The sequence below is a fragment of the Ceratotherium simum genome, chromosome 2 (assembly GCF_057802395.1).
Source record: "Ceratotherium simum simum isolate JZ-2026a chromosome 2, ASM5780239v1, whole genome shotgun sequence".
In the NCBI taxonomy this organism is placed as follows: domain Eukaryota; kingdom Metazoa; phylum Chordata; class Mammalia; order Perissodactyla; family Rhinocerotidae; genus Ceratotherium; species Ceratotherium simum.
Genome location: NC_141901.1, coordinates 57073577 through 57089142, shown reverse-complemented (window position 1 = coordinate 57089142; position 15566 = coordinate 57073577). Strand labels below are relative to the sequence as shown.

Below are 15566 nucleotides of genomic sequence, written 5' to 3'. Positions count from 1 at the left end.
AATAGAAAATTTTAATCCACTATTGTGGGTGGGGAAAAAAATTTCAATTCCCTGCTTCAGGACTTTTTGCATTTGCCAGGAAATCAAATGGCTCTCAACTCCTAAGATAAATTTCATATTGCAATCATAATTGTCTGTGTGTGTATTGAGGATACACAAACAATAAAACTGAGGAAGGAAGAGAGTGGAAAAAAGACATTTGATTGAAAACATACTGATATCTTTTAATTGCTCAGTTTTCTTCCATGTGCACAACTTTTATTTTGCTTTTCCCTTTTAAATCTAAAGCTGATTTTAAAGAAGATGACTTCATATAGAAAGCTGGTTGTGGCTGCTCTCCTGTTGGGCTGTGTCCTCTAGGGCCTTTGAGTTATACAGCTCCAGGGTGTCAACATTGATGCCAGAATGGGCTATGGCAGCTTTTCCTCAATGCTATTGCTTGGGTTTTGACAAGGCACTAAAAGAAGAGATCAGCATGCTGCTATGCTGCTCAGGGAATCTGTTGGTAGGTTAACTCTGTTTCCATGACCACCGAAAGATCCTCCTCACCCAAGTCAGCTGATCTCACAAATCTGGCCACAGATCACAAGGAGATCAGATGAAAGCTTGGACCAGACTTCAACAACTCCATCACCAACACCTGCAAAAGTGTTCCAGGTCCTGGTCCTCTAAACCATGGGTCACTTTTATCCTCTCTCAGCCCTCTCTAAAGCACATGGGTGAAAACAGGCTGATACAACCTCACTAAGCAGCTTCATACTTTAAAGAACACAAAGAAATAAAAACAAAATAAATCCCTTATTTTGACTACAGCATGGATCGACATATTATGTCATTATTCAGTTCCGTCCTGCACACACTCACGTACACATCACAGGCTATATTTTGGCTCCATTACTGATAATGGAATCCAGGCTTTTTCTGTCTACCCATTATATTACCAGTCCTCTTGACACCAGACATGCTATCAGTCCCCTTAGGCTGTAGCCAGCTATGGGCAGTAGCTTCCATCAAGCTCCCTGGTATTTCAAACAGTATGCCACTAAGCCTAGCAGAGCCTCAGGCACTGCCACACACACTGGTACCAGCTTCCTGAATTCTTTCCCTCAACTCTTGTGCTCCCTTAATCCTTATCATGAGGTTTGGAAACTATACTGGTTTGGTCATTATCTTTTTATTTGATCAGTGAGTCACCTAAGCAGGCCAATTTAGGCCAAAATTAGTCACTCTGGAGTCTGGTTTATTTGGATTGGCTATTACATTAAGATAATAGCTTAGCTTTAATTTTGTGTTGTATTAATATAACCCTGAAATAGATTAAACCCTCCTAACTATGTAAAGCTTTTTCTTTGAGTGTTTTGTGCTCTTACAAACAATGTATTGGTGGTTGTTGGTTTTTTCTATCCCCTAGCATCCAGATTTTTATCTTTAAATATCATTTCCCACTAAAAGGAACCAGAGCTCTTCGGAGAAATGACTGATTCTGTGTCTGGCCCAAGAAATGTACCAGATAAGCCTGGAACAAAATAATGAAGAGGAGGAAGAGCAGGAAGAGAGTGTAGATGAGAAAAGACTGACATAAGTTGATAATTGTTGAAATTGGGTGTTGGATACATGGGAGCTCTTTATAGTATTCTACTTTTGTGTGGGTGTATATATATATATATTTGTGCATGTGTGTGTGAGGAAGATTAGCCCTGAGCTAACATCCATGCTAATCCTCCTCTTTTTGCTGAGGAAGACCGGCTCTGAGCTAACATCTATTGCCAATCCTCCTCCTTTTTTTTTCCCCCCAAAGCCCCAGTAGATAGTTGTATGTCATAGTTGCACATCCTTCTAGTTGCTGTATGTGGGACGCAGCCTCAGCATGGCCAGAGAAGCAGTGCGTCAGTGCATGCCCGGGATCCGAACCCGGGCCACCAGTAGCGGAGTGGGCACACTTAACCGCTAAGCCACCGGGCCAGTCCTACTTTTGTATATTTTTTACTTTTTCCATAAAAAATAGTTTTTAAGGGGGTCAGCCTGGTGGCATAGTGGTTAAGTACACGCACTCAGCTTCAGTGGCTGGGGTTTGCAGATTCGAATCCCAGGTTCGGACCGACACACCACTTATCAAGCCATGCTGTGGCAGGTGTCCCACATAAAATAGTGGAAGATGGGCATGGACGTTAGCCCAGGGCCAATCTTCCTCAGCAAAAAAAGAAGAGGATTGGCAACAGATGTTAGCTCAGGGCTAATCTTCCTTATACACACACACACACACACACACACACACAAAGTTTTTAAGGAAAGCTAAAAATAATTTCTATTTTTAAAAAATGAAACAGTAATAGCATGCACATGGTAAAACAAGTTTTCTTTTAATAATGCATAAATATGGCATACAATGAAAAGTTGAGTTTCCCAACCAGACCCTCAACTCGCCTAGCCTGATCTTAGTAACAACTTCCCAAGTATTCTCCATGAAGTTTCTACTAATATATATAAAAAATATATGTACATACACATATATATCATTTGTAAAAACCACAAATGGTAGCATATTATACATTGTTCTATGCTTTATGAAGTTTTATTTTAATAGCTAGTTTTAATACGAGAATGTGTACACACTACAATACTGTGGACTTTTATGCTTTTACATATTGGGCTTCTTTCAAGCTTTTTTGATATAATCAATAGATAAAAGGCCCACATCTTCACCTTCCTCAAGATTATTTAGAAAGAGAAGGATGGCTAAGGCAGGGCTAAAGAGGTTGCAGTCTCTAATCTTAAAATAGTTTTCAAGCTTAGGTTTCAGCTTTCCGGACACTATAGTTATCTTGAAAAATGTCATGTTTTAAAAACACCTCACTGTGCTGGCCTGGTGGCATAGAGGCTAAGTGCGCACACTCCAATTCAGCGGCCTGGGGTTCGGATCCTGGGCGCTCACTGACACACCACTTGTCAAGCCATGCTGTGGCGTGTCCCATACAGACTGGAGGAAGATGGAATGGATGTTAGCCCAGGGCCAATCTTCCTCAGCAAAAAGAGGAGGATGGGCGACAGATACTAGCTCAGGGCTGATCTTCCTCACACACACAAAAAACAAGAAACAAAATAAAAACATCTCACATTCTCTACTACATTATCAGACCTCGAGAGGTGGTTGAGGAGAGGATCAACACAAGAACCCTCATAATCTCTGCCCAATCCTCATAACCTCTGCCAGGAGGACACCTGGGAGGACTGCAGAAAGCCTTATCCTAACCGCTGTGATGAACTGGGCACTACCTTCCCGCACCAGACGGTACCTCTTCTAATCTCGGTATCACCAGCACCTCGCACAAGTGCTTTATTGTCTGACACAAGAAAGGTCTCTGGAAAGAACGAAAGTTGGGTTTTTGAAGCGAGAATGATCGAGGGAACCAAAAGAAGTGGATTTAGAGAGACAGCAAGGCGGCTGTGCCACTGGCTTCTAATACAGAATATAACCAGAGGTGCCGGCAAGGACAAGAAGCCACAGAAAAAAAAATGCATGGAGCGTAAATTTCACTCGATTATTTAACTGGGAGCGGCATTACGTATAAATAAACACACAGGTATACTATGGGACGACAAAATCCAAAATCCACTTGAATTCGCAACATAGATCAGGAAGTCCAGACACTTCCGCGGTGGCCCGCCCGTCCCGGCCACTCTCGCGGGCTGGGAGAAGCTGAGAAAGTCGGTCACTCCCCTCGGTTACCCGGGGTACTTGGGCGGGAACCGGGAGCGCCAAAGACCTGGGCTCCGGAGCGAGGGCTGCGTGGCTTCCTACCCGCGGGACCCCGAGCCCGCGCCCAGCCTCTGCGCCGCCCCGGGGCGTTGGTGTGAACTGTGAACTCGCGGCCAGGCCTGCCCGCCGCCCCAGGGACCGCAGGCGGCGCCCTCGCGCGCAGCAGCGGGTGGGGCTTTTTCAGGCTGTTCACACTGGGGCGAGGGGGACTAACATGGTGTGTGCCGGATGCCCTGGGACGGCTGCCTGAGGGATTCTCGGGCCCCGACAGCCGGAGGGCCTGCCCAGCCAGCCCCTTGTCCTGCACAGGTAGGAAGTGGGGAGCCCAGTTTCGAGCTCCGACGGCCAAAGCACAGCCAAGTACGCCGCGGGACCGAACAAATGTTTGAGAAGAGAACGCCGACAGCGCGAGCAGGCGGAGCAGACTCGTGATCACCGTCTCGCGACGTCTAAGTGACGTCACACAGCAAGCGCGTGTTCTACCCTTTCACCTTCAGCCTCCTCAGTATCTGGACCTACCCCTTTAAGCGAGTGATAGACAGTTATTTCAGCCTATCAACGTCCTCATCGATATCCAATCAGATTTAAACTTCTGTCAGCCGCCGGAGGAGTTGGAAGAAGGGGGTCGAAAGAGGGAGTGCTCTCTCTCTCGCGAGATCATTGTAAGCCGGCCTTTCAGAAAAAAACGCCAGAACAGATGGCCGGACTTCCCAAATAGTGGGTTAAAAGACGGGGTCACAAACCAATGAAAGGGATGAGGAAGTGGGATCACTGCTTTCACCGCGCAAGAAGTACCGTTACAGGGCAGACTTTTTGTCCAATCAACGCCTCCAGACTTTGGGTCAAGCGACCATAGAGTGCAAGGGGCGGAGCTACAGCCTGGCGCGAGGAACCGTTAAGATGGACAACGAGTAGGACCAATGAGGTACTCTGACTAGGGCGTTGGGAACCCAATAACAGTGGCCAGGCGGGCGCCTTCCCCGAGCGCGGGGAGATGTGAAGACAGACAAACAGTTTTCCCAATGAGACTGTAGAGGAGAAGTGCTAATTGACCAATGAGGACAACGGGGCGGGAGCCTTTGCCGCGGCGGAGTCCAAGATGGCGGCGTGCGGTTCCGCTGTGTGAAACGAGCGCGGGGCGGCGGGTTCATCTGCTCCGCGGAGACGACCTCCGACGGCCCGCAACAATGAAGGGGAAGGAGCGCTCCCCAGTCAAGCCCAAACGCTCGCGTGGTGGCGAGGACTCGACTTCCCGCGGGGAGCGGAGCAAGAAGTTAGGGGGCTCTGGTGGCAGCAATGGGAGCAGCAGCGGAAAGACCGACAGCGGCGGTGGGTCGCGGCGCAGCCTTCATCTGGACAAGTCCAGCAGCCGAGGGGGCAGCCGCGAGTATGACACTGGTGGGGGCAGCTCCAGTAGCCGCTTGCACAGTTACAGCTCCCCAAGCACCAAAAATTCCTCGGGCGGGGGCGAGTCGCGCAGCAGCTCCCGGGGTGGAGGCGGGGAGTCACGTTCCTCTGGGGCCGCCTCCTCAGCTCCCGGCGGCGGGGACGGCGGGGAATACAAGACGCTGAAGATAAGCGAGTTGGGGTCCCAGCTGAGTGACGAAGCAGTGGAGGACGGACTGTTTCACGAGTTCAAACGCTTCGGTGATGTAAGTGTCAAAATCAGTCATCTCTCGGGTTCTAGCAGCGGGGATGAGCGAGTAGCCTTTGTGAACTTCCGGCGGCCAGAGGACGCGCGGGCGGCCAAGCATGCCAGAGGCCGCTTGGTGCTCTATGACCGGCCCCTGAAGATAGAAGCGGTGTATGTGAGCCGGCGCCGCAGCCGCTCCCCTTTAGACAAAGATGCTTATCCTCCGTCAGCCAGCGTGGTCGGGGCCTCTGTAGGTGGTCACCGGCACCCCCCTGGAGGAGGTGGTGGAGGCCAGAGATCACTTTCACCTGGTGGCGCAGCCTTGGGATACAGAGACTACCGGTTGCAGCAGTTGGCTCTTGGCCGCCTGCCCCCTCCACCTCCGCCACCATTGCCCCGAGAGCTAGAGCGGGAGCGAGACTACCCATTCTATGAGAGAGTGCGTCCGGCATACAGTCTTGAGCCGAGGGTGGGAGCTGGAGCAGGTGCTGCTCCTTTCAGAGAAGTGGATGAGATCTCACCCGAGGATGATCAGCGAGCTAACCGGACGCTTTTCTTGGGCAACCTAGACATCACTGTGACAGAGAGTGATCTAAGAAGGGCTTTTGACCGCTTTGGAGTCATCACAGAAGTAGACATCAAAAGGCCTTCTCGGGGCCAGACCAGTACCTATGGCTTTCTCAAATTTGAGAACCTAGACATGTCTCACCGGGCCAAACTAGCAATGTCTGGCAAAATTATAATTCGGAATCCTATCAAAATTGGTTATGGTAAAGCTACACCCACCACCCGCCTCTGGGTGGGTGGCCTGGGACCTTGGGTGCCTCTTGCTGCCCTGGCACGAGAGTTTGACCGATTTGGCACCATCCGCACCATAGACTACCGCAAAGGTGATAGTTGGGCATATATCCAATATGAAAGCCTGGATGCAGCTCATGCTGCCTGGACCCATATGCGGGGCTTCCCACTCGGTGGCCCAGATCGCCGCCTTAGAGTAGACTTTGCAGACACAGAACATCGTTACCAGCAGCAGTATCTGCAGCCTCTGCCGTTAACTCATTATGAACTGGTAACAGATGCTTTTGGACATCGGGCACCTGACCCTTTGAGGGGTGCTCGGGATAGGACACCACCCTTACTATACAGAGATCGTGATAGAGACCTTTATCCTGATTCTGATTGGGTGCCACCCCCACCCCCAGTCCGTGAACGCAGCACTCGGACTGCAGCTACTGCTGTGCCTGCTTATGAGCCACTGGACAGCCTGGATCGCAGGCGGGATGGCTGGTCCTTGGACCGGGACAGAGGTGAGCGAGATCTGCCCAGCAGCAGAGACCAGCCTAGGAAGCGAAGGCTGCCTGAGGAGAGTGGGGGGCGGCATCTGGATAGGTCCCCTGAGAGCGACCGTCCACGAAAACGTCACTGCGCTCCTTCTCCTGACCGCAGTCCAGAATTGAGCAGTAGCCGGGATCGCTACAACAGTGACAATGATCGATCTTCCCGTCTTCTCTTGGAAAGGGCCTCTCCAATCAGAGACAGACGAGGTAGTTTGGAGAAGAGCCAGGGTGACAAGCGAGACCGTAAAAATTCAGCATCAGCTGAACGGGATAGGAAGCACCGGATGACTGCTCCCACTGAAGGAAAAAGCCCTCTGAAAAAAGAAGACCGGTCTGATGGGAGTGCAGCAAGCACCAGCACTGCTTCATCGAAGCTGAAGTCTCCTTCCCAGAAACAGGATGGCGGGACAGCCCCTGCAGCAGCAGCCTCTCCCAAACTCTGTTTGGCCTGGCAGGGCATGCTTCTATTGAAGAACAGCAACTTTCCTTCCAACATGCATTTGTTACAGGGAGACCTCCAAGTGGCTAGTAGTCTTCTTGTGGAGGGCTCGACTGGAGGCAAAGTGGCCCAGCTCAAGATTACTCAGCGTCTTCGTTTGGACCAGCCCAAGTTGGATGAAGTAACTCGACGCATCAAAGTGGCAGGGCCCAATGGTTATGCCATTCTTCTGGCTGTGCCTGGAAGTTCTGACAGCAGATCCTCCTCTTCTTCCGTCACGTCAGACACTGCCACCTCTACTCAGAGGCCACTTAGGAACCTTGTGTCCTATTTAAAGCAAAAGCAGGCCGCTGGGGTGATCAGCCTCCCTGTGGGGGGCAACAAAGACAAGGAAAACACCGGGGTCCTTCACGCCTTCCCACCCTGTGAGTTCTCCCAGCAGTTCCTGGATTCCCCTGCCAAGGCACTGGCCAAATCTGAAGAAGATTACCTGGTCATGATCATTGTCCGTGGTGCGTCCTAAAGTCCATGTGTAACTTGTATTTAATACTTTGACATGGTTCTTGTTTTGTGATGTGTAATGGGATACAGCATCGGATGAAATTTTCTTTTTAGTTAGTAGTTCAGTTGTAGTTTTTTTCTTTTTTTGTATTTTTATAAACCTCTTTAAAATAGAAGTCAAGACAGTTTAGCTGTTATTTTAAGTAAAAGGGATGTCCTTGTGGGTAGCAGGCAGGTGGATTTACTTTAATTAGGAATTCCCACTCTTATGAGTAACGTTTTTTCCTCTTTTTCTTCAGTTTTTTTCTCTTTTTTAACCTTGAGTTTAAAAAAAATCCTCAAAGTTACAAAACCAAAATTTTGACAAGTCAGAATTTGGAGAAAAGAGCCCACTGACTATGTAAAGATGGTAACAGACACCTAAAAATGGCTTCATTGGTATGTAGATAAATAATTCCTGTACCAGAAATGTTGTTTGTGTGGCTGAAATTTGATCAGGGATCTCAAAAAGATAAGCTGGTAAATTGTGTAGCAATGTAATTTTTTAAATCAGGTATTTGAGTATTTCTCTTAAAGTACGCGGTTTACTCCCAGAGAGTTTGGCTTTACTATACTCATTTTTATCATTAGTTCTTGAGTTCCGTATCCCGTATACGCACTTTTGGTTTGTAGCTGTAACTGTTCAGTAAAAATTGAGGAGTACGTTACAAACCATATTTGTCTTACGCTTACACTAGTATGCAAGAAGCGAGTAGGTGCTTTGAAGATCAGAATTCTTTGGTCAGTTATTTGGTGTGTGGTGATGTTTTTACTGACTTTTTCAGAGAGGTGTAGCAGGTACAGTTCTAATTTGTGCATACTTCAAAACTTAAGTGTTTTTCATCAAAGATGAGTTTTTGTTTTTGTATCCATTCAAATTTCTGATTTCAATAATAGAAAGAAGAGTTGTCTGCAGGCTTGTAAGTCACCTTTTGCTTCAGTGGGCATTAATCAGCCATTTCTGGATTGCAGAATTTTTTAAAGTCATCGTGAAATGCCTTTGACATTCTCTTTTAAAATTATGCTTGTATTTTTATTTTCATATTTAAACAGTAGCAATGACATTACATTATTGAAAATGTTTTGAATATCTTTGAAATTTTGTGTTTAATATTTTCACTGGTCTCCAACCAGAGAATTGAAATGTCAGTGTAGGAAAACTCTTTTTGATTGTTTTATTTTCCCAGACATCTGGAATTACTTCAAAGTGATTTAATCCACTCACATTTTTTTCAAAACTGAAGATTATATCAACTTCGGGTTCTTAATAAGGGCTTTTGCTGTTTAACAGTAAGGGATGATTTTCTTTTTTGTCTTGTTTTTTATCTACTCCTCTGCCCCACCCCTAGTTTCTTAGGTTATTAGTAAGTATATTTCCCCCGTTGATTTAAATGCTGAGAACTGTAGCTCAGGCCCTTGATATTTAGTTATGATTAGAAACTTTAGGACCTTTTGGATCATGGTCATGTTTCTATTCTGTGAAAGTGACTTATTGAAAGCCTGGCAGAACCCAACTGTTCTCTTTCTGTTATCAAAGCCAGTAGTTTTGAAATAGCACCAATAATAACCCAGGGAAATGTCATATAATTTTTATTTTCTGTTATGACAGGTGTCTAATGCATGTCAGCATGAAAGCCTCCTCACTGCTGTGTCATCCTTTTTGGTTTTCACTGTGCATTTATAAATTTTCTTTTTAAGTTTGGAAGTTTTTGTGTTTTTTGTTTTTAAACTGGAAAAACTAGCCATTTTGAGAGAAGGAAGGGACTAGGCTATGAGCACAAAGGTCCTTGGTTAGCCTGTAGGAAAATGCTTGAAATTCTACAATTAAGACTTTTGGTGCTTTTTGCTTTTAAAAAGCCATACTTGGCATGCTAATATGAAGTAGTTCAGAAACTAATGTGAGTGTGCAGTCTGTGCATATATGGGGTCAGAGTACAATTTGTGGCTAGATACATTTTTCCAGTTTAAAGAATCTCACCATTAACTTTTGAATATCTTTTGATAAGATGGCTGGACAAAAGATTTTGCTCCTTTAGGGAGTGAAGTCCACGACATCTAATTTTACTGTAATCCAAAGTGTGTTTGGTTTTCCCTTTTTCTTTTTTTTTTTTTTTTTAAGTTGATGTGACAGCTTACTGAAGAGTACTGTGGTTATTGCTCCATGTTTATTTGAATCTTTATCTGACATCGCAGCTTTTGTTAGATCTGGGCAATTTGTGCTTCAATGTTTTTGAAACAATGGCTTGATACCATTTCTAAATGTATGTATTATGAATAACTAATTATGTTTAGTTCAGTGCTTACCTACAGAGTGCCATCACTCAGATGAATCTCTTGTTTGTGTTGCCCATTCTTTTGTGCAGGTTCGTAATATTGGTAAACTATCTACTTAAACCTTCAGAATGAAAGCAAAAGTCTAAAATTGTCTGGTTCTCCTTCTCATTAGCCAGAATTTCATAGTCTCAACATTGGATGTTCCTTATAACAACCAATTTTTCCTTCTTTTTTTAAATATTTGTTTAATTGATTTTTCTGGAACTCAATTCAAATGAATGGAAAGAAAATTTCTTCAGTGTATCACTTAATAACTTATTAAGTGTTACTGATGAAAAACATCAAGCTAATTAAGACTTGTAGATCATAACTTCAAACTTTATGGAAAATTAAGCAATCATTCAGCTCCTAGCCAATTTTGTAAATATTCTTTTGTTGGTTGTAACCGGGATTCCTATAAGGAGTTTTCCACACAACAATTTAAATTCCTGGTTTGAGGTATATACTTTGACTCCCAACTGAAAATAGATAGAGATTTCACTTTATGGATTATATCTTAAAATGTCCATCCTCTTGTTGGTATAAACTTTTGTCACATTTTGAAGGTAATATAACTCTGGCCCTTTTTAATTAGATCATTTGAGGTACAGTAGTAAAAATAAGGTGTGTGTTTGTTGCTTTCAGAGTCAAACACTGTTTAGGTTTATTTTAAAAGTATTTTATGAGTGGGTTTTCACTGACAATGGTTTTTTTTTGCTTAATTTTAAATCTGCTTTCTTTAGGCAGTGAAATTGCTCGTTATGCAGGTACAGCTTGAACTGCAGTTTGGGTCCACAGAGGAACCATTCACCCAAAACTCTGTGGTAACAGAATTAGGAAATCCTCTTGAGAAGAGGGCCTTAATGACCTTTCATGTGAAAAAAATTTTTGGAGAGAATTTCTGGACATTTTTTTTCTGTCTCTGTGACAGTGTTTGATTTTGAGTAGGAGTTAGATATGAAAACAAGAAGAGAAGTGGAGCTGACCCCGTTAACATTCTGGTTATAGTGATGTCTCTAAAGGGAGAAAATAATTTCAGGTAACTACAGTGAACTGTCTAGCTTAATGAAGAGTTCTATATGTGTGATTTAAACAGAGTTGAAAAGTATAAGTCCTAAAGTGTTCTTTGGCTATTTAGCAATTGTTTGTATGAGTGTTTTCTTAAAAGAAAATGACAGCTGCTGTCTTTGGTAACACAGATGAAGGTGGATTTTTAAATGGCTTTGTATCTTGACCCCTTTCTACAATAACAGAGTAGTTCTGTATTGCTCCATATAAATTACAGAATGAAAATAGAGGGGGTAAAAGTTTGACTAAACTCCACCTTTTTATGGTTTTGTTTTTTAAGTTATATTTAGAATATATTGATTATAAACTTGGTTTTTTATGAATTTTTTGACATGTTTTACTCAGTTACATGAGTGTAAAGGATATTTTCAGTCCTATAATCCTCACTTGATTGCAGTCTTTAAGAAAATCACCCTATTGTTCTACTTGTTATTTGTCTATTCATACAGTAAATTCATTTCAAGATTTGTGCCAGTGGGTATTATTGGTGCTTTTTGAAGTCAAGATGGACTATCCAGGAAGGTCTTGTTAACATTATGTTCATCTATAATGGCATAGGGGAAATATATATATTTTTAATATTGTAAACATTTGTACTGAATAACCTTTTTTTCCCCCCCCTGCAAGCAAAACTGGTGAACAGTGGATGAAGACATGGAATTCAAAGCTCTAATGGACCTTTTTGAAGAGAATTTGTGGCTTATGTGGAGTTTACATGGGCCTCTTGATGGAAGAAAGCTAATCTGTTTAGTATTTGTGCATTTTACTAGAATGGCAGCTTAAAGTTGTGTATCTGCTATTGTGATGCCAATGCCGGTGTTTTAAGTGGAAAAAAAATGACCTCTTGCTTTGTGCTGTGTACACAAGATTTCTGGAAAAGTAAAGAAAAACCCTTTTTATGGCTCACACAGCTTAAAAGTAGCTGTCACTCAAACGTGCGCTCACAGTTGAGCTGCTTTTGTTTTATTCTAAATAAATTGTTTCTTTTGAGGAAAATGTTTTTCTGCCTGGAAGTGAATTGACGGCAAACCTTTGACCCCTTTGTTTGCAGCTGAGGGGGTACTTGCTGCTGCTCAGATCTTGTATGTCTTGAGCAAGAAGCAGGGAGACCATCATTTTGACTATCACGGTGTGTCAATTCTGAAGGATCACTAGTGTTACTGTGACCCCCTTTGTTTGCAGTGAAGGGGATCATTTGCTTCTCGGTCCTCAACTTGATGAGGAAATGGTGCTGTTTGCTGGCACGAAAGAAGCCGGGGCAAGCACCGTAAGCCTCACCACAGTGCACGAGTCGGGGGCTTTGCTGGTTTGAAGAGCCGGAGTTGCTGAAATTTAAGTTTTGATTTATTTTGTTCACCCATCACGTTTGGCCTTAGTTTCATTTTTAATTTGAAGAAAAGTTTGAAATTGCTTTATCTTGCACTTAACCTTTGCACCAAATTGCCAAAAGAAGGAGAAATGCTCCGTTTGCGTTTTAAATGTTAATGATGATGTTAATAAAGCCTTTGCTGACACATTTGAGGAGCTCCTCCATCTCCAGGGGCTTCTTACCAGAGTTATGCAGTGATGGGTTTAGTTCTGAATGGATGAAGAATTCCTGAGAGCTAGCGTTTGTAATTAGAACCGTTACTTGGTATCTGTGCCTTATTTGACCTGTGGTTCCACATGCCTTGGATGTGCATGCACCGTGACGGTTTCATAGGTACGAACGCACACTCAGGCCCAGTCACTTCGGTTGGTAGTACAGATTGTGAGGAAAAATGGAGGCATCCTTAAGGAGGAAAAAGTGTTTGCCTTTAGTTCCTGCATTATCCTGTACAGGGGCTCCTGAGCTTTGGAAGCTGTTCCCAGTACAGGAGAGCAACTCCCCTGTTTGCAGCAGGAGACTTCGGTGCACAGTGACAACGCTGGAGTTCAAGAGGAAGCCAGCAGTGCTGTACCATTGGCTTCAGACACCATTGTTGTTTGCCAGTTTTAAACTTAACTAGTTGCAGACGAAGACCACCTTGAAATGCAGGCTTGTTGGGCTTGTTTTGAATTTTAACCTCGGATGGAAGAGCCCTAGTGCTGTCTGTCTCCATGCGGGATGATGATTACTTAGGCAACAGGTGATTATCAACAAAGGATGCCACGGTTATACTCTGCAAGGTGGTGTTCCAGTGGCAAACAGCTGTATAAACTCTTGTTAACAGGTAAGAGGGTTTTTAGAGATCAAAAATGCATTATAATTTAATAGGGTGAGGGCTTTTAATGTTTTGTATATGTTTCTCTGATTGGAAGTCTGTAGGCACTTGGCTGCCGTTACTAGCTTCATACCCTCACCCAAGTGTTGTATTTACAAAATTCCAGGCCAGAATTTTGTTCTACTTGGTATTTTTAGTTTTAAATCTACTTTAACGTATGAAAAACTTTTAATGTGGGAGCCAAGGTATTAAAATCCTGGTTATGGATTTGGGACCTACAGCCTTAATTCCTTTAAAATTTTGACATTTTTCACTAACCGTGGCCCTCACCCTTAGTGGTGATTTAATGGTGCTGGAATAACTTGCTGCTATAAAAATGTTACTCATTACAAACACTGATTTCTAAACTTCTGAGTTTATAAGAATATTATAGTATATAGCAAAAAAAAAATATGATAATTTAGCCAAAATGGTTAGATTTTTTTCTTATCCCACAAAGAGATTAATTACAAAATTATACAACTACAACTTTAGGGAAGTGAATAGGCAGTGTTGAGGAAAATCTATCTTTTGTCTGCTCTTACCATTTTCACTGTCCATTTAGTCCTGCCAGCGTTCTGAGCCCTTCCAGCCCCTTCCCTCGACATTAAGCAGGTGTGAGGCTTTGGCAACTTAACACAAGCACACCTTTTTAAGTGTATAATACAACTTAGGTTTCCTTCTTTATTTTAAACGGGATCAAAAATTTTGAATAGAATTTTTCTTTTTCATGAAAGTTTTGTTTTTCATGTCTTTCCAAAGGGAAAAATTGAAGTACAGTGATTTTTTTCAGGTTCTTAGTGTGTCATTTACAAGAGTTTTTAAAACTTCTGCTTATGAGTTAGCTGCCATCTAAAGCTTTGCTAAATGATTGCTCACCTGTATTTCTTTAAACATTTTATACCTTTTAGAAATGTCAGTTCCAGTGTATTTTCTTTCTCTGGCTAGTCCACACTGAAAGCACTGAAAGCCCATTAAGTAGTTTTTCTGATTAGTTAACAAGTATTTTAAATCACTATAGGAATTTGAGGAAGATTGTGTTACACTCTACGTATTTCTACATGTTTGGTTTCTTTCTGAGGTCTCAGGCTTCATCTGTCAAGCACAAGAGAAAAATGTTGCTAACAGGGCATTTGTTTATTTGTATATGAAACCATATCATGCAAAACAGGTACACAGCATGACAATTTTTTGGAACTACTCATGAAATCATTTAATTTCCAGCTGTTCCATGAAGGAAAAACTGTTAATTGGGTTGAATGTTTATCTAGAGTTCTGGTTTTATAAATTGGAAACTGCCCTGTTGAAGTATTTGTGTGGTTTCTCAGTGTCTTTCATATGATCTAACTTTAGGATTCTATTATAGAGGGAATAGTTCCAAGAACACCTCTGAATTGACTTGTGCTCATTTTGAAAAGCCTGTCTATGAGGATTAAAATTGAAAGTAGGGATTACCCTGACTTTAGTAAAACAAGCTAGATTTTATACGTTGTCACTTCTGTAACTTAAGTTACATTACTGTTTACAAGCTGTTTGTCTGAGGCAATAACTTGAGTGCTTTTGGCTTGTACAGCATCTATTTTTCTTTTTGAAATAGGATATCTATCTGATTATGGCTTATCTGACCACCACCTTCATCTTCCATTCCAATTTACTCTCTTTAAACTTCGCTAGTTAAAAGACCCTTTTACTTAATAACTTGAATTACAAGCTAGTTTTAAATTCTTAGCAGAGGAATTTAGTGAATAACAAAATTTCTTCAAACCTCAGACAAGATCGTTCCTAGCAACCAAGAGAGATTTTGACCTTAGGGGAAATTACTTAACATAATTCTATTCGAATGCTGTGATAGTAAGCTTTCAGGTAGGGTTTCTGTATAATCATTTGAATGCTGGCTGTACATTAAGAACTAAGATACTGAGCATATAGAGGGAAGTATCAAGTAGTCTCTACCCCTGTCAGCAACTTATACTCTAATTGGGGAAACTAGTTATATAAACAGGTAAATAATTAAAATATAAACGGGTAGATAATTAAATTTAGGGGAAAAGTTCACAGTTGAAGACAACTATAGGAAAACTGTCACGGGCCAGTATTTGATTAATGGCCAATGAATTTTTACAGGTGATATGGGTATATGAATGAGTATACGAGCAGGTTACTTTAAGCTGCAATGGTCAAAGAAAGTTTTCCAAAAATAATTTGTTAGTTGGAGAAGGATGTGGAATGGTGGAGGGAGGTTGGGATTGAGATGTCA

General features: G+C 42.8%; 1 protein-coding gene across 1 annotated transcript; it reads left to right on the top strand.

The window, feature by feature from the left end:
* The first annotated feature begins 4386 nt into the window (after nt 1–4386).
* On the top strand, nt 4387–12087 carry RBM15 (RNA binding motif protein 15). The gene is made up of 2 exons (XM_004420697.3): nt 4387–7678; nt 11715–12087. Exons 1-2 carry the CDS (start codon nt 4813–4815, stop codon nt 11735–11737), a joined length of 2889 nt encoding a protein of 962 aa, XP_004420754.1. The 5' UTR covers nt 4387–4812; the 3' UTR covers nt 11738–12087.
* The last annotated feature ends 3479 nt before the right edge of the window (nt 12088–15566 follow it).

Coding starts and splice junctions, on each gene's coding strand:
- RBM15 (XM_004420697.3), top strand. CDS start 4,813: ATGAGGACAACGGGGCGGGAGCCTTTGCCGCGGCGGAGTCCAAGATGG. Junction 7,679..11,714: donor GGTCATGATCATTGTCCGTG/GTGCGTCCTAAA, acceptor CCCCCCTGCAAG/CAAAACTGGTGAACAGTGGA.